At 42.5% G+C, this 24,614-nt stretch overlaps 1 protein-coding gene across 7 annotated transcripts in view; it reads left to right on the top strand.

The window, feature by feature from the left end:
- The window catches only part of PDE3B (phosphodiesterase 3B), a 289,237-nt gene that overhangs the window by 157,150 nt on the left and 107,473 nt on the right, over positions 1-24,614 (top strand). For all 7 annotated transcript variants that reach the window (XM_075129383.1, XM_075129384.1, XM_075129382.1 and 4 more), the window contains exons 3-4: positions 3,280-3,522; positions 10,132-10,274. In XM_075129383.1, the coding sequence (XP_074985484.1) occupies positions 3,280-3,522; positions 10,132-10,274 (386 nt within the window). The remainder of the gene's footprint in view (positions 1-3,279; positions 3,523-10,131; positions 10,275-24,614) is intronic.

The raw sequence follows: 24,614 nt of genomic DNA, 5'->3' as shown, positions 1-24,614 counted from the left end.
ATTTTAAAACCACCATGCTTTCACCTCAGAAGTGACTGGTACTAGGAACATACCAATACAACTTCTTAGGGCTTGTCTATAGGAACACTTAAAGCTGGGGCATAAATTTATCACGCCTGCTAGTGTGCCACTCACTAAGTGGAGTGCTAATTTTTGTTCTGAACTATTAGTTATTGTATAGGTTTTACTGAATAAGCTATACTACTATACAAAAGTGCGCAAAGTGATTTATGCTTAAACTATATTTTTTAGAAAGCCTCACCTTAGCTAAATACCAGGGCATACTAACTTTCCATCACAAGGCCACAGTCAGAAACCACACAAATATTTACAGTGATAATTATGAAAACTTTTTTTTATTTGATTTTGATTTTTTAAGCAGTGGGGATGGGAAAGGCTATTCTTTTTTGGAAGAGGAAAAATAAGAAAAGATATTAAATGTCACCTCAGAATTCCTTGTCCTTTGAATTTTTGCAGATACTTTCTCACTACTTGTTTTTCTTTTCTTTGTTCTTCTGTTCTGTTACTCAGTTCAGGTATTTCAACGAATCATCAATTCCAGTTCTAAATTTCTTGTTGCTTGTAGCCTCATTTGCTTTCTTTGACTTCTGATTCCATACCCTAAATTTTTTTAAAAAGAGAAAGCATTCTAATATGAAGTTAAAGCTTCTCCTTTCTGAATGTTAGTTCATGTCCATCTATTTACTAATTACTATTATCCTGTAATAAAACCAAATTAATTATGAAAGCATTTTGTGGCCTTCATATGAAATTTGAGTCACCTTTCAGTACATTATTTCCAGAGTAAACAAATTCAATTCCTTATTGGTTTCCTAACAGGACAATCTGCCAGTGCTGGAAATGAATCTTGTAGCCCTACCTGTCTTTTTTATGCTTTGAATATTTTTTTTTAAATAGTAGATGAACAGTATCTTTTAATAATGTCACAGATTAAGACTATGTATTCACTTTTGTTTGTTCTAAACATATGAATTACTTCATATTTTAAGACATTAGCCACTGTTCACTCACTTCTTAGTTCTATATAGACCTTTTTATAAATTGCCTTACTTCGCTGATTCTTCATCTCTGAGTCTGCACACTCAAAGGGTCTCATTGTGGATGCTGAGTGCTTCTGAAATACAAATAGTAATAAATAGTAATTATATCTTATGTCCTAGGTTGATAGAGGCTAAGTGTGCAGAAAGTAGAACTTACTGGAGAGTGATAAGTTTTGTGATTAAGGTCCACTAGTTGAGAACATCCCAGCTGACTTCTTTTTAAAATAAAATTTGCTTGTGATGCTATGTATGATAGTTCATACTGTTTGTACATCTCTGGTGTAAACTTTGAAAAGCGATAATAGAGGGGGTAGAAGACACCAAAAGTATACACTGCTATTAGTTATTGCTGCTTCAGAATTAATTTGAGAAGCACGAATCATTTTTGGACTTCTGAACCTTAAATGCAGAAACATACCTCTTTGGGGCACAGACTTTCATTTACCAGCATGTTTCTACTGTGTCTACCACAATCTGGCCTTGACCTAGTTGAGGCCTTTAGACAATACTACAGTGCACACAATAAAAAAAAGTCTACTTTTTAGCATCATTTATAGGAGTCAGATAAGTTAAATATCATGTATAAATATTACAGTGAATGTTTATACTGTTTGTAGATAAGATGCAGCATCAAATACTTCTTTGTTTTATGCCTTGAAATGAAACTGAAATACAATTTTGAGAGATTGGGCAGACTAGCAATCAAATAAAAGTACTGAAAAATTAAGGAAATTTATACATTACCCACTGTGACAAAGTTCCTCCTCTGCCTTGGTGGGTCTTGCACTTATTGGCGGATTTGCTCCCCTCGTCAACTCCTCCTGTGTCTGATCAGGGGTTGGGAGGTTTGGGGGGAAACTGGGCCCGCCCTCTACTCAGAGTTCCAGCCCAGGGCCCTGTGGAATGCAGCTGTATAGAGTGCCTCCTGGAACAGCTGTGCGACAGCTAAAATTCCCTGGGCTACTTCCCCATGGCCTCCTCCCAACACCTTCTTTATCCTCACCATAGGACCTTCCTCCTGGTGTTCGATAATGCTTGTACTCCTCAGTTCTCCAGCCTTTTCACTCTCAGCTCCTAGTGCCTCTTGCTCCCAGCTCCTCGCACGCATACCACAAACTGAAGTGAGGTCCTTTTTAAACCCAGGTGCCCTGATTAGCCTGCCTTAATTGATTCTAGCAGCTTCTTGATTGGCTGCAGGTATTCTAATGAGCCTGTCTGCCTTAATTGTCTCCAGAAGGTTCCTGATTGTTCTGGAACCTTCCGTGTTACCTTACCCAGGGAAAAGGGACCTACTTAACCTGGGGCTAATATATCTGCTTTCTGTCACTCTCCTGTAGCCATCTGGCCCGACCCTGTCACACCATCTGTAGGCCCAAAACCTGAATTAAAGGTGGAATATAATTTCATTTTATCGTGGTCTTGCTAGGGTCTCCATTTTTGCCCATTATACAAAAATTAATTGATTTTTATTAACTTTATCAACTTTATTAATGAAATAAACTTACAACTGTAAAAATATCATATGATCTTAACCTTTTTTTTGGCAGCTTGCTATTCACTGGTAAATGCACTGCTATAAAAATTAAATTATGCCAACTGAAAAAACAATTAAAAGTCGGATTGAAAATTCTTAGGATATAGTCTCCCTTCAGTTTTTATGTAAAACAATATTGATCATTATGTACATGCTTATTTAAGGGAAGAAATGATGCCTGATCTTTAAAGTTAAAAATAGAATGAAAGCAAAACTGACAGTTCTTGTTCAGTTCCAAAATACACCCTGATGGTATGGCTGAATTTGGTGAGGTAGCCCCCCTTCATCTTTCCTTGTCCAAGGAAGGACTAAATGTTTACAAATCCTGAAATCTAAATTGCTTTGTAATGATTTAAAGAGATTTTTCACATAAGAATATGTTGATATAATTAGTTCCTGGAAGAGTTGTTTGTATTGACTCAGGTAAGTTTAGAGAACACTATGCAATATTTATATGGGCCTGATTTTGACTGATTCACAGTTAACTTCTTTCTCTGAAAATATACTGTTATGAAAGCTATGATGTTGTATGGGTGCTTTTTTTATACATTAAAGAGAAATGTTCATACGATTGATTCCCTCCTGTTTTAATGTGAATTATGAAAGATATAGCTATTTTGTTAATATTTTATATACCAAGTGTATAATTAAATTAGTGATTTACAATATTTCTCTCTATTTTAGAATGCTGGAAGTGGAGTTGATCTTTCAGTACTAAATGAGGCTCGCAACGTGGTATCAGACCTCTTGATCGATCCATCCCTTCCCCCACATGTGATTTCTTCCCTTCGAAGCATTAATAGTTTGATGGGTGCTTTCTCTGGCTCATGCAGGCCAAAGGCTAACCCGTTCACACCATTTCCTGGCTTTTACCCATGCCCTGAAATGGAGGACACAGCTGAAAAAGGAGATCGAAAGCTGCACAAGGTCAAACGATTGTATAATTGTAATTAAAGTGTGTGTTGACATTTTGAGCAATGTATCAAAGAGAATACTTTTGCAAAGAATACTTCTGTGTGGATGGTAGCTTCTTCCATCTTGGGTTTAGGCCAAGATTTTAAAAGATAAGAGCCTAAAGGTAATCTCCTAAACCCGTATTTAGACAGCTGTTTGATTATTAAAAGTGCTGCGTAGCCACAAACTTCAGCTGAGCTCAGTGGAAGGAGTTGCATGCTTAGCACTACGAAACTCAGACAGGTGTCTAAATATGGAGATAGGAGACTAACTTTAGATTCCTATTTTTTAAAAACCTTAGCCTTTGTGTTTTTTGTAGTGTGACAAAGTTCCTCCTCTACCTTGGTGGGTCTTGCGCTTATTGGCAGATTTGCTTGCCGTGGAGCTTCATGGCAGCCCTCAGCTTGGCCATTTTTCTGAACCCACAGTCCAGGTTGTCGCCTCCTGTGTCTGACCAGGAGTTGGGAGGTTTGGGGGGAACCCGGGCCCGCCCTCTACTCCGGGTTCCAGCCCAGGGCCCTGTGGAATGCAGCTGTCAAGAGTGCCTCCTGGAAAAGCTGTACGACAGCTATAATTCCCTGGGCTACTTCCCCATGGCCTCCTCCCAACACCTTCTTTATCCTCACCATAGGGCCTTCCTCCTGGTGTCTAATAATGCTTGTGCTTCTCAGTTCTCCAGTCTTCTCACTCTCAGCTCCTAGTGCCTCTTGCTCCCAGCTCCTCACACGCACGCCACAAACTGAAGCGAGGTCCTTTTTAAACCCAGGTGCCCTGATTAGCCTGCCTTAATTGATTCTAGCAGCTTCTTGATTGGCTGCAGGTGTTCTAATGAGCCTGTCTGCCTTAATTGTCTCCAGAAGGTTCCTGATTGTTCTGGAACCTTCCGTGTTACCTTACCCAGGGAAAAGGGACCTACTTAACCTGGGGCTAATATATCTGCCTTCTGTCACTCTCCTGTAGCCATCTGGCCTGACCCTGTCACAGTAGGTATTTTGCAAAATCCCACATTTACTTGTATAGTACAACAGGGACACCTTTCATTTTCCTAGCTGTCAAAGGTTCATGTTCTCTTCGTGTTGAAGCAACTATCAATTCTAGATAGAATTATGTTGAATTACTGCCTGGTAGCGTAGTAAAATGTGCAATACTCCAAATCATGATTGCTATGAAAGAAATGCAGTTTATTTTTGTACTCTGTGTGTATTGTATTTTCAAAAAACAAAGCTAGTAATACTCTCTCTGGGGCAGAGACTGACTTTTTTTATTTGCTTGTATAATGCCTAGCACAAGGGAGCACCTGCCATTACATTATTTGCTATAATGCAAATAAATAATACAGTTTCTTTTTCAAACTGGAACATGTATAGGACATTATCTTTTTTTGCAGGTGAAGATACAAGACATCCAAGTTTAGCAGTTCCCATTTCTTTTCCTGGATTTACTATTCTTTCAGCATAGTATGCTGTTTAGGTTGCTGTTGCATATATTGAGGATGTGATTTTAGCCAGTAAGGTGCAGTTAGCAACTGTTTCTCTGCTCATTCCAAGATGTCACTGGTCTACAAATATTTTAATGGTATTAACACATCAAGGCGGGAGAAGAATTTAATGTGAACCCTCCCTCTCTGGTCAGTTAGGTTTAATGGGGTAAAACTAAGGCAAGGAAAATGTAGATGGAATATTTGGAAAGATTAATGAAAATGAGTCCTGTAGGCTGATCCTTAGTCTCCTAAGGGAAATGGTAGAAGCCTCATTGCCAACATTATGAAATTAGATGGGAGGTAAAAATTTCAAGAGAGCTTAAGTTACTTAGGGTCCTAAGTCCCATTTTGCAAACTGACTTAGGCACTTAAGGTATGTCTACACTGCAATGTATGCCTGGGCTCAGACTTGGGCTTGAATCCAAATCCCCCCTTCCATCTACACACAAATCTCTCAGACTTGGGCTCAGACCTAGGGTCCTAGGACTCTGCAATTATGGAGGGTCTGAGCCTGAGTCAAGCTGGGACCCAGAGTTTGAGCCCTATTACTTTGCAATGTAGAGACAGCCCTCCACACCGACTCATATTCTGAGGGTCTACCAAAAAGTATCCAACAATCCAACGGGCCAACTTCCTTTGTTCTCTCTGTCCCAAGAATCTCCAGTTGACTCCAGTGAAAGCAGAAGCAATCCCCATTGCTGTAATGCAGCAGCTCAGTGAGTCAGCATTAACCCTTGCATTGCCTTCTGACCACTGAGCTGCAAACACCATCAGAGAACCTTCAGTGTTTGCAATGGAGACTGAATAGAATAAGCTTTCTGCAAAGTGCACTGCTTCATTGTCATGGGAGCACATCCAGATTTTGGTAAATCTCTGGTGCCAGGCAAGCAAAACAATGGATTTTAGTAAGAATTTCAGGAATGATCGTGCATACCAGCAAATAGTGAAGAAACTGACAGCACTGCAAATATACGGGACTGGTGACAAGTGTAGGGAGCAGATGAAGCATCTCAAGAGTGAGTGCAGAAAAACCAGGGACCAGAGCGTCACCTCAGGCAACTCACCGACATAGTATCCATTTTGTGAGGAGTTTAACAGGGTGCCAAGCACAGAGCCATCAGTGATGCAAGATGACCTGGTCAGCCAGGATGGCATCCCACTGGCCCCAGAGTACAGCATGGGGAGTGATGGGAGCCAGCAGCGATGCTAATGAAGTGACTCTTACTGAAACCAGTCCCACAGGAGTCTCTGCAGCACATCCTGGAGTTGTACTCAGAGGAGCTGTTTGATGCCCTCTTGAAAAACAGGCCACTGCGGAGCCTGCAGGAGACACAGGTGGGACAGAAACCGCCCTGGAGCCTGGTAAGTTTGTGGGTCCATTATAATGTTTATTAATATGGGAATGGGAGAGATTTCCATTCTATGAACCAATGCACAATTTATTAGAAGCCCCAGCTAGCAGCATTTACCCCCTAATGGCAGAATGTATCCCCGTGGCTTGACTCTCCCTACCCCCCCCTCTCCCCACCACATAGAGCTTGTAGGTGGCAAAAGCATTTGTCCCAAATTTGCCTGGGGTTTGAAAGTGCATCCAGAAATTTGCTTGGGGGAGAGGGTTTAAATGGGGGTGGCCATGGAATTAAATGTTTTTGTATGTAGTCATAATCAGCTAAGCCATGTGGAAGCTAATGCAGCATTCTGTTGAATCCCTCAAAAATTCCAACCCAATCCCAGGTGTTGATAGATGCAAACTTTTCCTGAAGCACGAACTCCAGATAGATAGTGACATTTCAGGAAAGGGTGTATTTACCAGCGCCACCTTGGTAGCTGATCAGGCCAGTCCACTCATAGATGTGCTGGTCAGTCACTATATATGCTTGAATACTTCGGAGGAAAACCCTGACATTTTCCCACCAGCAGGTCGGAATAACATCTCCCTTCGCCAGTCAGCCAGCACAAGAACTGTACATCCTCCAAAATGTGGAAGGCCTGAAATGACAGAAAAAGCTTTTGTCACAAGGACACAGACAGCCCTCCCTCCCCTAGCCCAAGTAGTTCTGCAATTTAAAAACAAACAAAAAAAGCTTTGAATTTTTAACTTTTCACTGTGATTATCCAGGCTTTGTCCAGGGAGCTTCTGTGGACAGAAACATTCCTCTCACGATATATTGAAGTTTAGTTTGGAAAAGTAACATTTATGTCCTTGAAATTCCACAAAGATTTTTTTCTGTGCTCCTGCACTGAGCTATTTGAAACAATATCCCTCTGTGTCTTGTCCTGTTCCAGGCCTCTCAACCTCTATTAGTTGCACTACCTGCACAGTTCACCCACAGTATAGTACAAGCCTGGCCCAATATACCTTCACAGACTGTTCCAAGAGGAAGAGTTTCTGAGGTGAACTTATGATTGAACTTCTGGACAGGGCCAACAAGCAGGTCCAGTACCAAAAAGAGAGAGACTTACAGCTAGAGAAAAGGCATGCTGAGAGGCAAAAGGAAAGGCTGAAGCTGGCTGCACACCTTGAGGATAGGGTTTCAGCATTGGTGCAGGCTAAGGGAGAAGGACAGAGAGTTCAGCAGAGTTGAGCAGCTGATATCAAGAATGGCTGCAAGAATATTGGCTCCTGCTGCATCATCCACACTGTGGCCTGAGTCGCATCATCCACACTGTGGCCCAAGTCGCATCATCCACACCGTGGCCTGCATCCCTGCACGGTACCTTGGGATGCAGTCCAGAAACAATCTGTAAAACTCCGTGGCCAGTGGCCCGTGCAGTTGGGCCCCATGAGTTGCTGGGCAGGGCAACTTTGCCCCATGCAGTCCTCTGAGTTAACCCTCTCCCCTTTGGATGCCTGCAGCCCCTTCTCCTGGCACCAAGCACAGAGTAAATGGGATAAGAAGAGAAAGGAGAATAGAGGGCTGGGGACATGCAATGGTAGGGGGTTTACGTCTTGATCATGGTTTTACTGTTTGCACTAGTTCTTGCTCATTTTTTAAAAGGTTCTGTTGTTACTGGTGTTTTGGTGTGGTAATGGCAACTGCCCTGCCTGGTAATGGGTGAATTTTGTACTTTTATAATACATGTTTATAAATAAAGCTATTTATGTCAAGAACATTTATTATTATCACTGTATCACATCATACAATGTGTATTTAAAATAATTAAGATAAACACATGATCAGGGACTATTAGGAATTAGTAAGCAAACAGTATTCCTACGTAAAGTTAGATACATCAGTCCACACTTCAGTCACTTCCTTATATGAATCCATACTGTGAATCATCCATTACCCCCCATTTCATAAGTGGTCATGCCGTTCATAAGTGCAGTGCCTGGCAATCAAGCCCCACCCTTCCCCAAGCACTGAACCCCATCCTCACAAGCAAATTCATAAAGATACTACTCCCTCTTCCACTGGGACCATAATGTGGGAGCACAAAGCATCCCTGATTTGTGTTGCCCGGGCATATCCAGCTCCAGCTTTGGTAGGTGCACTTTCTGGCTTAATGAACTCATTCAGCAGCTCTTCGCTGTCATGGCTCCATTCAGGGGGAAGTGGCTCGCCTCTGAGATCACAAAGATTGTGAAGAGCACAGCAAGCCACACTAATGCAGACAGCCTTGATTTCACTGGCATCCAAATGTGTCTGTAGAACTCTCCAACAGGATTTCAATCTGTCAAAAGCACATTCAATAACCATTCTACAATTTTGTAGAGTGTAATTAAACCGTCTCTTGCAAGGGACTCTTAAATTAGGTATGATTTCATAAGCCAAGGCAAAAGGGGGTATGCAGGGTCCCCCAGAATAACAGTTTCTGTTATTCTGTTATAGCAACCCGCGTATTGACTGGTGAGGGTTCCCTCATACATTTGTCTTGATGCTGGAGGGTTGGGGCAAGCTGCTCACAAGGCTCCAGAAACATAGCTTTCTTCATGTGAAAGTTATGGACGCACTGATAATCATCCCAGGTCTGCATGACAATGTGATCCCACCATTCTGTGCTTGCGGCCCTGCACCAGAAGCACCGGTCTACATTGGGAGCATCGGCGGCTATACACAGTGTCATGAGCAGCATCAGTCAGTTTAAGTCTGCCATGGTAGGGTCCTCTTCCTCCTGCTCCATCATAAGCTCTGTGAGGTGCTTTTGGTGGGTCAGAAAACACTGCTGAAATGCTCACCAGTACCTTGCAGAAGCTCTGCCCATTTCCTAACACAGGAGTGACAATGCAAGCAAGAGAAGTTATTGAAAAGGTGCTTGTTTCATGTTGCTGGTTCTAGTAGCTGGGAGTGTACAGACCAAAATGACTACTCAGCAAGATGGGTTGGTGGACTGTTCCAATTTCCTCTAATATGCAGCGTGGGAAATAAAGTTTTCCCACAGTGCACCATGGTCAAAGGGCTAGAGTGGACATATTTTGGAAGTGTGCTAAAGAGTCTGGTATATGGCTGGTTTGACTCAGGTCTGTACGCTGCAGTGTGGATGCCAGAGACCCAGGTCCTAACAGGTTAGAAAATTCGTAACATAGGGTTAACAATCAGTGGAGACTCTCAAGCTCTGGGTTCTGTAACCCAGGGTCAGCTGACTTGAATCCCATTAACTCTGGGTTTACATTGCAGTGTAGACATACCCTTAGAAACCTATTTTACTTTTGAAAATGGGACTTCGGTTCAGAAGTCACATAGGTGCTTTACCTAGGAGAAGAATATTAGAAAATGTACTGTAAGGAGCAATCCTATATTTGCAAAAAGATAGTCTGGATAATAGATCTCTTCCAGCTCTAAATTACTTGACTTCATGTGAGGAATAATAGCTGGAACAGATGAATTCCCAAGGACAAATATCTTTTTTTTTAATTATTATTATGGGGTGAAGAGAAGATGAAAAATAAAATAGATCTTTCTCTCGAATAGAATATTCCTAAATAAGCCTTTTTCAAATTTTTGAGATCAGTATGTTTCTAACACAGGATACTACTGCCTACTTCTTTGAATGTGATTAGCTATACAAATAATTTCATACACTACCTGAAGAAATAATAAATCATAAAACTATCTTCTTTCAATAAGAGAAATTTTAACTGTTGTGAAATTATTCAACAGGGATTAAATAGCAGGAATAGTTTACCAACGCCACAGCTGAGACGAAGTTCAGGAGCTTCTGGCCTGCCACCTATTGAACAGTCATCTTCTAGGTGGGAACGCAATAATGGCAAGAGACCTCATCAAGAATGCAATACTTCAAGGTAAACCTCCGATTGGTACATTTACATTTAGTTTACCATTGTAAAATAACCTACATTTATATATCTATATACATTTATATATTTATATTATGTACCTCTTCCACATCAGGCAGAGTAAGGGACTGAACCCAGCACTCCCTAATCTTGGTAGCTCTAACCAATGGGTTAAAGGTTACAAGGGGGGAAGTAGGAGCAACTCTATCGCCAGCGAGAAAGGTTTGAAGTCTGGAGAGGGGGGGGTTCAGCTCCCCAGTGGTCAGAGGAACAGACTCTTCACTGGACTCGGAAGTTGGCTCCTTTGTGTCCTGAGCTGAACATATCCAGTAGCCCGATGGAAGTTGCCTGCCTGTCTTGGTACCAGCTTCAGCATTCTAAGAGCCAGTGGCCAACACAGAGCTGGGTCTCACCTTCATACCAGTGTCCTTTCTGGGCCCATTGGGGCTTCCCTCCATATTCCAGAACCTCTCTGCTCCCTTCTCACACTTCTACATCAACAAAGTACTGGGAACATTTGAAGTAAGGTCACCATCTTCCTTCTCCCGGTACTGGGATCAATACTGTGTAGGTGGAGCTGCATGCCCAGGAATCCCCGATAGAAGAATTGGAGGAGGTATGTCCTCAGCAACTTTTAGCCTCTTTTTCTTAGTCACCTGATGAGGCAGCAACAGCCTAATCTGTCTCTTTCCCTCCTGATGACTTTAGAGCTCAGCAAGACTTGTTGAGAAACATGGCTGTAGCTCTAGATATCCAGCCAGATACAAGAAAGATCACACAGGTTTGTGGACATTTTACCCTTGGTAGGTCCCGTCTAGGGTAGCTCTTCTTATTAATGAGGCTATCCTGGAGCCTGTCAGGATGTTATAGCAGACTCTTTCTTCTCTTCCCCCTATTGCTGAAAAGGGTGGAGAAGAGAGATTGTCATTTCACAGGGATTAACACACCTTTACAACAACCCTCCTCCAGGCTCTCTGGTAGTTGCAGTCACCAACAAAAAGAGAGGCCAGGATACCAGGTCTCTGCTCCAAAGGGAAAGGAAGGAGGAAAAACTAGATCTGTTTATCAGGAAACTATTCCACAAGAGGTTTACAGCTCAGGATTATGAACTAGCAACCTCTGCTGGGTCATTACAATTTCAGCCTGTGGGATAATATCCTGAAGTTCAAAGACAAACTTCCTGATGATGCAAAGCTGGAGTTCCCTGCTTTTATGGAGGAAGGCAAACTAGTTGCTAGAATGGCATTGCAGGCAAGCCTGGATGTGGTAGACTCTGTGGATTGAGCTATGCCTTTTGCCATCACAATGCAGCGTTCATCTTGGCTGTAGGCATCAGGCCTCCCCCCAGAGGTGCAACAAACAATTCGGGGCCTCCCATTTGAGGACCCCTTGCTGTTTTCCAGGAAAAGTGATGACAAACTCCACAGCTGTAAGGATTCAAGGGTGACCCTTAAGTCTCGGGGAGCTATACACCCATGGCGAAAAGAAAGCAGTTCTGCCCACAGCATTCCCAGGGGTTTCAGCCCTTCTTGCCATGTTCCAAGGACCTGTCCAAAAAGAGGAGTAGGTGTTACAAAAGGCATCCTCTGCCTCCACCCTTCTCTGCAGCTGCCAGCTCTTCGAGGGATCCTGGATCATATAAGCAATCATTTTGACCTGTGGGATGAGAGCAGTATACCACTCCCCACAGTGCCATCTTTCCAGAGCCCTATTTTTGCCAACAATCTATCCCACCTCCTAAATACATAGACCTTCATCACCCCAGATCAGTGGGTCTTAAGCATGGTGGAATTGAGATACACCCTATAATTTATTTCTGACCCCCTCCTTCCCACCACTATTCCCCGTTCCTCTTGGGGGTCTGCTCTCACAAGAGCATGCTACTTCAGGAGGTCCAGTTTCTCCTTCTTATGGGGGCCATACAGGAGGTTCCTGTGTTCTTCAAAGGGAAGATTTTATTCACATTACTTCCTAATCCCAAAAGAAAAGGGAGTATCAGGCCTGTTTTATAGATTTAAGGCTGTTAAACAAGTTCTTGAAGAAAATGAAATTCCAGATGGTCACTCTACCATCTATTATCCCTTCCTTAGATCCAAGGGACTGGTATGATTACTCCTGAGGGCATTCTGTGACAAAAAATTAAAAATTCTGTGCACAATATTTTAAAATTCTGCAAAATTGTGCAAATTTTATTTGTCAAATAAATGTGGTGTCTCCAGCATGACACTGGGGATCACACGCCACTGGCTGCACAGAGGTGGGAGATCACTGTGCAGCTCCCCCTCCACGAGACACAGATTCAGCAGTGAGGCGGCACCCAACCCTGACACAGTTCAAGGACCAGGCCTGCCCCAAAAACACCCCGGGGCCCTGCCCCTCCATGCCAGGTGTGGGCAGGCATACTCAGCAAGGCAGGATCCAAGGGTGGAGGGGCTTAGTGTGGGGGGATCCAGGTTGAGAGGGTTCTCTGTGGGGCAGTCTGGGTGCGGGCGGCTCAGTGGGGAATCTGGGTGCACAGGGGCTTGTTGGGGTTTTTTCGGTGCAATGGTAATGGGACTGCAGGGGGCCCAGGTGAAGGTGATTGAGTTTCAGTGGGGGGCGGGGTCTGGATGTGGGCGGGTAGAGCTCTGCACAGGGGTCTGGGTGTGGGGGGGCTCAGTGGTGGGTCCAGATGTTGGGGGAGTGAGACTCAGTCGGGTGGGGATCCAGGTGCAACTGGTTGGGGTGGGGATCCGGGTGCAGGGGGAGTGAGGCTCATCAGGGGGATTCTGAGTGTGGGTGGGTGAGGCTCAGCGGGAGGGTCTGGGTATGAGGGGGTCTGGATGCATGGGGTTGGGTGGTACTGTAGTCTCTGGAGCCTCTACAGCACTTCTTGGCACTAAGGGGTACTGCACACCTCCCCCTTGTTGGGTGACTTGGGCTTCAGAATCGGTGGTTAGCTTATATGTGACTCAATCTCGAGATAGGAGCTGTCACTCTCCAACAACCAGGGCTTTTTGCCCTTTGCCAGCAGAGGTTCCACATTGGTTACAGGACATGGATCCTTGGTCTGCAAGAGGTTGAAGTCCAATGCCCTACCAATGGCCATATTGGAACATGTGGGGGTTTCCTGCCACCACCAGATCCTCCCTTCACTCTCATCCCTTTATATCCCTGAGTAAGCACTGGGATGGTTCACATGAGGAGGCTCATTAAGTCATCCTTGGCACCAAGTTGGCTGCCAAGTAGGAGCAAACTGCCCTAGCAGCACTTCCATCAGAGGAGTTACCAGGGTGGAGGGCTCAACCTGCTTTGTGTTCCTACTCATCATTTGAAGAAGTGGTGGTGTCCAGTGTGTCCTTGTCTCTACAAGATGATTACAGAGTCTATCAGGACCTGTTGAAGAGGGTGGCTTCCTCCTTGGACGTACAGATGGAGGTAGTTCAGGAGAACTCACATAGTTAGCGTACATTTTAGTTTCAAGAGGGTCTTACCAAGTAGTTCTCCCTATAAATGAGGCAAACACCATCTTCTCTGCCTCCAACAGATGAAAAGATTGGCTAGAGATGCCATGTCCCGTACGGGGATCTGAGTATTTTTACAGACACAAACTCCTGGGGACCTTTGTCTTGGCAGTGAACAGAGAGTGTCAGGGGAGCCCACGCCTACCAGAAAGTAAAGAGAGGCAAAGAAACCTGGTCTTTTTGGTAGGAAAACTTATTTGACTGCCAAACTACAATTTTGTGTCTTGAATCAGCAAGCCTTGTTGTGAAGATTCAACTTCTCCCTCTGGGACAATATTCTCAAATTTTTGGACAAGTTACCAAAGAATCCCAGCAAGAGTTTCAAGCCATAAACTAGTTGCTAGGACCTCTTTTCAGGCTGCATTGGATAGGGAAGACTCTGCAGCCAGGGCCATGGCATCTGTTTTCTACAATATGTAGGTGTTCATGGCTTCAATCATCTGGTATTCCACAGGACATCCAGCACGCTATTCAGGATCTCCCCTTTGAGGGATCGAACCACTTTTCCAGCAGACTGACGAGTTCTGCAGTCTCAAGAACTCCAGGGCTACGTTGAAGTCTTTGGGGATTTATACTCCCTTCCCTGAAAAGAAGCAGTTCTGCCCTCAATCATTCCACCATTTCCAGCCCTTTACACCTAGGCAACCAGACCAGTCGAGGAGGAGGAGAGAAGAGGGAAGAGTCAGAAGACGAGATTTCCTCCCCCCACACACACTTTTTGTCTGCAATGAGCTCATCTAGGCAGTGTAGGAATGTCAAGCAGTCTGTTTGACTGCCTTGTCAAGGGCAGCTTACCAGTTTGCATTACACCAGCTTCTCCTCTCCCTCTTTTTTTCCAGCAGGTTATCCCACTTCCTACATACTTGGCCTCTCTCAACATTGGAAAAATGGGTCCTGAATGTGGTTCAACATGGTTACCTCATAGAATTTTCAAAAATTCTGAAAAGTCACTTTCTCCACTATCCTCAAATCCTCAAAAGAGGCAAAATATGCAGAAGGCCAAAGATTGTCTTTTGTGAATTGTGACACACACAGAGAGTTCTCAAGGCGGAGATGTTCTCCGGCCATTACTCAGTCTTTTTCCTGGTAAACAAGATATCTGGGGAAGATTGAGCAGTGTTAGATTTAAAACATCTGAACAGTGCACTACGAGGACCATATTCAAAATGGAGACCTTGAAGCTGACAGTGACAGAGATTTGCCTGGGGATTACCTTATGTCAATCAATGAGGCCTACTTTCATGTGCTAGTTCAACAGGTGCACAGGAGTCTTCTGTGATTTGCTCATAAGGCCTATCATTTTCAGTACAAAGTGCTGCTTTTCAGAGTGTGATCCATGCCTCGAATGTTCGCAAAAGTTCTTGTCTTTTTGGTGGCTGTTCTCAGGCAGAAGCGGATACAGTGACACCTTTTCCTGAAAGATGTTCTAGTTCAATGATAGACTGTGATAAGGTGGTTTTTTGAACAGATCCCACCACCCCATGCACCTGGACCATCCCAGTGAGAACTCCCTCCCCCCCCCCCGGACTCCCACCCCACTGAGCTCCAAAAAGCTACAACTGACCTGCACCCCACCAACCCCCACTCCTCCAGCACTTGGACCGCCCCCCGCTGAGCCTCATACCCTCACGCTCAGACCCCACCAGCTGAGCCCCAACCACCTTTACCTGGATCCCCAGGCAAAGTCCCATTGCTCCTGTACCCAGAACCCCAAAACAAGCCCTCGTGCATTCAGATCCCCCACTGAGCTGCCAGCACCCAGATTGCCCTGTACAGAACCCTCTTACCCCACACCTGGATTCCCCCACACTAAGCCCCTCCACACTTGGATCTTGCCTGCCCACACCTGGTGCACCTGGTGTGGGGGGGCAGGGCCGCACAGTGTATCTGCGGCAAGTCTGGATCTTGCACTGTGTCAGGATTAGGTGCAGCCTCACTGCTAAGTCCCTGTCCTGAGGGGGCTGGGGACTGCAGGGTGAATTCCCACCTTCTTGCATCCAGTAGCCTGTGCTCCCTACTGTCAGGCTGGAAGCTCCACATTTATTTATTGACTTTTAAAGTACTGTACATAGACTTTTTAAATTTTTTTGGCACAGAATCCCCTCAGGAGTAACCTGCCTGGGAATCAGAGGGAGAAACTGTGCAGCTGAAGCTGCTCTTGGTTATTTCAGCCCTTCAGATGAGCGTGAGAGGCTGTGAAATCTGAAATCTTCATGCCTAACATTTTGTCACCAGTTAAAAATTACTACAAGTACGGCAAGAGCAACCCTATTTAGCAGTGACAACATAACTTGTTAGTTGGACAAAACTTCCATGCAGGAGTCTGTATAATCACTCACTTCCCAAAACACTCCATAGCCTCTCATGAATGTCCAGAATTTGGATACCGGCTAGGAGAAGCTGCAGAAGCAGGCTGCACTTGCCTGTATTCCACCAGCAGGTTTCCCTATTGCTCTATCCCTTCACTGCCAGTATTAAGCATACCTCTCAGCCTTCAAACATAAAAGTGTGGGTTGCCTGTAAGTATAATGGCCTCCATGTTGGCCAGTACCCATGATTGACCCAATAATCTCCAAAGCTGAAGGCATGAGCCTTTATAGCTTATACTAAAGAACTTGGTTCTCAAACTGGGAGTTATCACAAACATCCTCTAGTTTGGGTACAGAGGGAAACACAACATATACACTGACCAGAGGGTTACACAACAAAATATATAAAATATGAATCACACCACAATTTACAAATTCTTAATTTATAAATATTAAATCGGTTTTAAAGAGGTTTCTTTACTGTGTGAGTCACATGCAACTATACCATCCCCCTGCATAGATCAGCTGCAGGGTTTGAACCCCCTTGGCCTTCAGATCCCTAACAGAATTTATCAGAATTAATACATATACAGAATTATTGATATTAATATATATAGAAGTAATTGCTAGCCCCTTTGTAGACCAGTCACTGGAGAACAACTTGAGACACGTGTTCCCAGTGGATTACACAACTGTTATTTACCCATCAGCAGTCTCTTGTCTTTCTGAAAGTGAATAACTGTGTTTATGGCTCACTGTGATGGGCTACTCACCTCCTGAGTGCCTCCTATCAGCTGGATGTGGTACTGCAATCTTTCTCACTCTTGAGGCCCCATGTAGATTTCCAACCTCACTAGGCAATTCTTCAGTGGCTCAGCCCTCCAGCTAAGTCACACCATGAAAAGTGAACCCCTTCCGGGGTAGAAAAAAATTCTCCAAACTATCTGTCATCATCTGGGTCTTCAGCCCTTTCTCTGGGCCCTTTAAATCCACCCTTTCACTTGAGCTTCTAAAGGAGCCTTGTCCCCTTCTTGGGGCTTTGGCCACTTTATTAGTGGCCAGTGGGGGACCCCAAGCCCTACAACTACTCTGGGTTCCATCCCAGGGACCCTACAAACAGCAGCCACATGTTGCTTCCTTTAATTAGTGCCTGCTGCATTTCCTGGGTCTCTTCCTGGTCCCTTTACCTTCACCCATTACCTTAGGGTTAAAGTTCTCAGGTCCTCTCTCTCTCCCCTACCAAACACAGCCCACTGAGCTCCTGGGGCCAGAGTGGAGCACCCTTCCTTGACTGTCTTGCCCCAGCTGGGAACCCCCTGCTAAGGCCCTGCAGTTCCTTTTATATGAGCCTGTTGGGCTCTGATTGACTGTTTCCATGCAGCCTTTCTAGGCAGGCCTTCGCTACTCATATCCAGGCGTGGGATGTAGCAGGATCACATGGCCTCCAAGAGGGAGCCATGAAGGGCCAGGTACACCCCATCACACAATTTTTGTTAAATTAAATTTGTTGGATTTAGATTGGCTATTATGGCTAAAAACTTCTAAAACACTTTATAGACAATCACTCTTGATATATAACTGATATTCTAGGAATCACAAGATTAGGAGCAATAGTATGGCCAAAGGTCAGGTCCCAGAGCTTTTTAGATTTCTTGCAAAATGAGTACTTAGAAAAGAGTGAGACGCCCCAGCAAAAATACAAAACCACCTGTTTTTTCAACAGCTTTTTATAAACTTTTCAGAACTTGTAAAAAGAAAGTTGTAGAATCAATACATCAAAAATACATAATTCACTAAGGATTATAATACATTTTTTCCTTTTACCAAAACTCACTCAGTTATGTTTACTATTCTTGGCTCTGTTAAATTAAAACTATTTAATGGTACCTCTGCACCATAATAACATAATTTATTGGAAGGGTTGTTCCATGTAGCACTTAAATTGCTTGAGGTAATTGATTTTGTCTTGATGGTTGCACCAAGTAAAACTCTATTTCTTTTTAGGAATGCTCTTAATTGTGCTATGAGTACCACGGCGTGGACATATTCATTTAGCTGCCCTGGGGGTATTCTCTCTGGTGCATGTTTCCTTCTTGATTTGGGATTGGAATCTTGAGTCATAAGCTCTTGGGACCTCTGGTCCAGTAATATCATCTGTACTGTATACCTGTGACAAGGGCATTCTTCATAGCCATACCAACAAACTTAGTGAGATACAGACCAGATGGCCAATTTTCTATAAACTGTAGTTCATATGGGAAATATGATTTGGTCAGTATCCCCATTTCTGAATCTACCCAAAAATTTCAGCACCTGGTACTGGAGGGCTCCTCATCAACATCAAAGAGGTAGCAACCAAAGAAGATGACATTGCTCAAAGGCCTTTTTATCTGCTACGATGACACTACCTGTGAACAAAAGCAGCAAGTGTGATCATCAAGAGTTCAGTTGTCAGACAAAACATATCCTCTATTTTCCCTCTCTGAGGGCAGACTTTTTTTCTATGTGGCATAAAGTAAACTATCTCAAAGTGTTTGGGTTTAGAAATCAGGAAAATTATATGATTCCTCTTCATACCACTTTTCAACTTCCTTCCTCCTCCTTTTTCAGGGAAAACTCTCAAAAAAACCTCCTATGGCAGGAATCCATTAACTTTCTACAACTGCAAAAAAAAAAAAGAAATTTCTCAAGAATATCTGGAGAATTCTACTTGTACTTTCTTTACTGCTTAATTTTGAAAAAGATCCTGGATCTATAAGGGTTGAACAAATACATCAAAAGGTTCAAATGCCATATGGTGATTCTGGCCTCTTTTTGTGCAATTGACAGATTTGGGTCTTTCAGCCTGAAAGATATGTACTTTGACATTGCTATTAAGGCTACTCACAGAAAGTACCTCAGATTTTGTGTAAGATCCAATGACTGGGAGTTGACGCTAGACAAATTCACACTGGAAATAAGGTGTAATTTTTTAACAGCAAGGGTAATTATTCATTGGAACAATTTACAGAGGGTTGTAGTAGGTTCTCAATCATTGGCAATTTTTAAATCAAGATTGGGTATTTTTCTACAAGATATTCTCTAGTTCAAACAGGAATTTTTTGGAGGAAGTTCTGAGGCTTGTATTATACAGGAGGTCAGACTTCATGATCACAATAGTCCCTTCTGGCCTTAGAATCTATGAATACTTAAGTGATCAGTAGAGAAAACAAGATTACATGTAACTATGCTATAGCTAATAAGATCAATTCACTTTGCTTTGAAATTAGTCCTTGGCTCACTGAATTCAGGGATTGTATGCTATGGATTTTCCTGGACAGTATTGTAGCAATGTCTTAAAGAACAGGATGAAAGCTGTTCCCTAAAGTTATGTCAAGAACCTGTGAGACTGAGGGAACAATGGCAATAAAGTGGATCTTCATAGATTCCCTTTACCTTATATATAAAGGATGGTTCTCGGACATTATCTGAGCCACAGGTGACTGGAACAGCATGAGTGTATCCTAAAAGGATATGTAGCAATTATCATAATTTAAAAACGGGGTCTTATTGCCCAAAGGGCAAACAAGGGCTGGAAGAGATCTAGTCTCAGTGGAAGATGTCTTCTTGGTGGATTCGAATCAGTGATTCTTGCATGCACTTACTTCTCTGACATTTCTTCACCATTTCATCAGGAAGCTCAAGATGAGAGAGCCCACATCATTCTCATGGTTTAAATTTGGGCTTATCAATTTTGGTATTTAGTAGTACTACACATGTTCATATACTGCCAACAGATCCAGACCTACTGTTTCAGAACCACTGGTAACTTCAAGTCTGATCTAGAATGGTTCCATCTGGCATCTGGAACCATCAACCATGCCAGATGGAATGGTTCCATCTGGCAAATCCTATTAAATATTGATACTGAAGACTGGAATCTTTTTCTAAACCTTCTGTGTACAATCCAGTTCAGGTATAGGGTGTCAAGGTCTTGAATGCACCTTTTATGCATCATCTTAATCTTATAGTTTCCAGTCTGGTCTTGAAGAGCAAATTAGAGCAGCAAAGATCACTGGAGCCCCAAATGCTCAAGCCATACCGTCTTTTCCTTACCAATATTCCCTGTGCCATGGGTCAGTTTGGGGCAGGTGTAGAAGTACCTTCAGTGCTCAAAGAATCTCATACATTATGGACATCTTCAGGCAGCCAGATCCACCAACTTAGTGATTGCTTTGCAAATGCAAATATTCACTAAGTTGCTGCAGTGAGGGTCAGGATCTGGCACTGAAAATTCAGGAGAGGTTCAATAGATTCTTTTGTAGCCCAAAAGAAAACCCAATTACGAATCAGAATGGAAGCTCTGATTTAAAAATCTCATCAAGAATGGAACTGGAATAGAAAGAGGAATCAAATTCAAACATTTCTGGTAATATTTCCACCTAAAGAAGTTAGGCTTTGCTCTGTCTATAGTCACATCTACAATGGCTATCAAATGAATAGGGTCATACCCTATATAATCAAACTACCGTGATGTTTAAAGGACTCATTAATGTTGTATCTCCATTTAGAAAACTACGATCAATTACTTTTGAATCTAGTTCTGCAAGACTGATAGTGCATCTGCTTAGCCAATGTAGGGATGGGCTGTATATTACCTGTTTCTGAAGATGTAATTACTAGAAAAACTAATAGAAGAGTGAGCGAGTGAGCTACAGGCTTTGATATCTGAATTTCACAGGGAAAAGGAGGCTCTCTACTTCTTCACCTAAATTTTATTCTTAAAATAGTCAGAGTTTCATTTAAGTCATTCTATTGCTTTCTTGGTTTTCTTGCTAAAACTTCATAATGCACATAGGAAAGACAGATTACCTAACCTTTACCTTCCTGTTAAAATGGGTTTAAACTACTGCTCAGAGAGGAAAAATATTATCCTGATCTCTAGTTTTTGTCCTCTGATTTATGTAGTGATGATAGCTAGTATACTATTCCAGTCAACTACCATTCACTCTCTCTACATGATATTTGAGTGAACAGGTGTGAGATTGAGTAGTTAATGTATCCGGAGGAATTTCATGTCATTTCATCTGATTTTAGACAAAACATTCAACTAATCTCTGCTTGTTGAGTAAATAAACATTTTATTGTGTTTGAATTAAGCAGTTCTACATGCAACATTTCATAGGTTTATTGAAGTGAAAAGTTATTTTTCAGTTACACAGCATATCAAATATATGTTCACGAAAGAAAAGTATGTTTTATAATAAATGCATGATTTGAAATTTTGCTATGCAATTTCACACTTATAACAGTAGATGGCACAGTTTAACAAGCTTATGTTCTAATAAATTTGTTAGTCTCTAAGGTGCCACAAGTCCTCCTTTTCTTTTTATGGATACAGACTAACACGACTGCTACTCTGAAACCTGTCATTTAACAACATAGTTACTCATTTATAGTTAATTTTCTAAAGGGCAATATAGGTACATGAAACTTCAAAACCAGTTTTTGGATTAAAAATATAATAACTGAAATAGATATAAAAGCTTGGTGACTTGAGAAGAAGGCCAGAGTCACTTAAGGCTCAAACATCATTTCCAACTTAAAAGATCTATTAAATGTTTTCAGATGTGGATCTGTAAGAATATAGTCTGCTTCATTAAAACACATAATTTAGCATTTGATATTTACCACTAAAGAAGCTTTCTCTGGTCCAAAGTTGAGATCATTCCAATTCAAATCTATGGAAGCTTAAAAATATAGAAATTTGGGCATACCTGCTTTTGTTTTTAAGGTATAAAACAGTATCTATTATAAGCCTCTCTTTTCAGATGCATCTAACTTTGTGAAACATTAACTCTTTGGGACCGAAATATTTCAGGCTTGGTCTCTGCCCAAACATGATTGTTTTGGAAAGTTTCAGCAAACTCCCTGTGGTTATGTTTGAGTTATGACTCTGGTAGAAAGTATGTCTTTCTGTCATAAAAAGGTGCAATATTTTCCTCTTCAGCATAACTAAAAAATAGTTAACATTTGAGATTTGAAATTTGGAATGTATATAGTCTCTGACAAGTAGTACATGATTTAACAATTTCTTAAATTTTGTGTTGTGAAAACAACAATTACGAACGTTTGAAAATGTATCCTGTATCAGGATTATTAAATTTCATTAATGTTTATGCTACACTTTAGTCATTGTGTGCACCTATGTTGTGGTCTGTGCAGTGAAATACATAGCGCCCATTGAGGTGATCTCAGCATGCTGGGAGTTCTGTTACAAGAAGCGTTATTCTGGTTTACCCAAAACAGAAACACCTGCTGCAGAAGCTCTCATTAAAGATCCCATAGCCAAGTGGATTGAGCACAAGATTGAAAATGATACAGTCTTGAGTTCTTTTCCCCTGACTTGATTTAATAGTAGTTTGCACTTATGTAAAAGTCTATAAATATTATTTAGTTAGGCCTCAAAACATTCTGTGAGGTAGCAAATCTGTATTTTACAGAGAGGGTAACTGAGTTACACAGAGATTAAGTGTCTTTCCCAAGGTCATACAGCAAGTCGATAGGAGGATCAGAACCAGTCTCCTAACTACTAAGTCCTTACCTTATCCACTACACAGCAGTTTCGTTCAAGGGAAATTGCTTAACCCGTCTTTGTTTTAGTTATTGCATTTGTAAAAGCCAGCTAAGAATTCTGCAAAGACAGATGAGATTTTTTGAGTTCTACAGGTGAAAAAGAATTATGGATACTGTCACAGATCTCGTTGAGCTCCACCTTTTGGAAACTCATACTGCTATGAGGGGATCCAAATGCTGAATCCCACGCATCCTTAGCTTTCTGGGGTTGGGCAGAGTCCCTGGCTTTGGGCCTCTAGGCACGCACCTTATGTCTGATACCCTTCTGGACAGTGGGGATTTCACAGTCAAATTGCTTAAGCCCTGAAACTAGTGCCATCTCCCCCATGCCTATCGAGCAACTATTGGACATTCCCTGCTTTTTGTCACCTGTCTCTATTCTGTCTGGGGATTCTTCTTCAAGTGTTTGCGTGCCCAGTGCATTGTCATCAGAGATTTTTTTCACAGCCATATTCCATTGGGGCTGTGCGTGTGCCTTCTGCTGCCTCACACTATTGCATGATGGTATAAAGGGCAGAGCTGCCCCCAACCCCAGTTAGTTCTATCTTGCTAACGCAAGTTTTCTCTTGTTTGGGTATTGTATATAGTTGTTACTCATTAATAGTTAATAGTTTTAGCGTTAAGATATTTTTAATAGTAGGTTTTCTCTATTGGGCTACTTTTTTGTATTCTGGTTTCTGCCATTTGGGTACTGGGTGTTGGGACATGCTTCAGTTCTCAGGCTTCAATACCTTCGAGAAGCCAGTTAGTGACCTGCACTCCAGGTGCCTCAAGTGCCTAGGAGAGGCTAATGTCAGAGACAGGTGCCAAATCTGCAGGGACTTTAAGCTCAGAACTAAAAAGGATAGGGAGGTCAGACTAAAACAACTTCTGATGGAGGCAGTCCAGCTCCCACCCTCAGAGACTCTCTGTTCGGATAGCTCCTCCTGTATTGGCAGAGTCTCAATGCCGATCTTCTCCAGTACCGAGGAAGAGGCACTGGAAGACAACACTGAAGGACTAGTATCCTGGAGATCAAGGTCCATGGCACCAAAGTCCATCAAACATGCTGGGAAGGAGGATAGAGTGCACTCAATCCAAGGCACTCTCCAATACAAATAACTTCTCAGACAGGGTCATTGACTCTAGCACTGGTACCAGTCCCGTTATGATCGTCCCCTAAGGTGGCACCAACTGGTTCGGGGATCCTGTCTTTGTTGGTTTAGTGCAGCAAGAGGCTACCCCGATGCCGTCAACCCTTGAAGCATATACTATGGCATGTGACCTGCTGAATCTCTCCATAGTGGTTATGCCATGGTTCAAAAATCATCTTGCCTGGTACCGACAGTTACTCATCAAGATTTGTCAACTTCAGTTCAGTGTCTGGTACTGTGGGCACCTCCGGACACACTACTGCCTCTCTGTATGGTGCTGTATGGTGGTTAACTCTCAGCCAACCAGAAATTTTGACTAATTGGCACCTCCCATTCTCCCAACATGCTGAATAACAAAGCTCTTACTGTACTACTATCTATTACTCAGCTTAAGTTGCAAAGGGATGTGTTGTGGAACTAAAGGTTTAACTCCGCAGATGAACCATGTGGGGTCAATATGGTTCCACTTCATGGAATTTGTATTTTCAATTTTCTTTTTAAAAACTCAGTCATATTAAAATATGTTAGAAGATTAAGGTCACAAAGTAAAGCATTCAGAAGTTAGGAAATTATACAAATAAGGTTGCCTGTGGACTCTTAATTTAGCCTCCTTGTGCATGTGGATTATTACAGTCTTTAATTACATATGATCCCATATTATTTTTTCCACAGAAATCCTTCCTCATTCAGTGCACAGAGAAGTCAGTGCTCAATGAAACAGGGTTGTATAATGAATGAGTCTTTTGCTCTGTCTCATTCATTGCGGAAGTTGGAAGGTGTGTAGCA

This window comes from Caretta caretta, chromosome 6, assembly GCF_965140235.1.
Source record: "Caretta caretta isolate rCarCar2 chromosome 6, rCarCar1.hap1, whole genome shotgun sequence".
Lineage (NCBI taxonomy): Eukaryota > Metazoa > Chordata > Testudines > Cheloniidae > Caretta > Caretta caretta.
The sequence above is the reverse complement of the archived record's forward strand: the minus strand, read 5'-3'. Positions and strand labels throughout refer to the sequence as shown.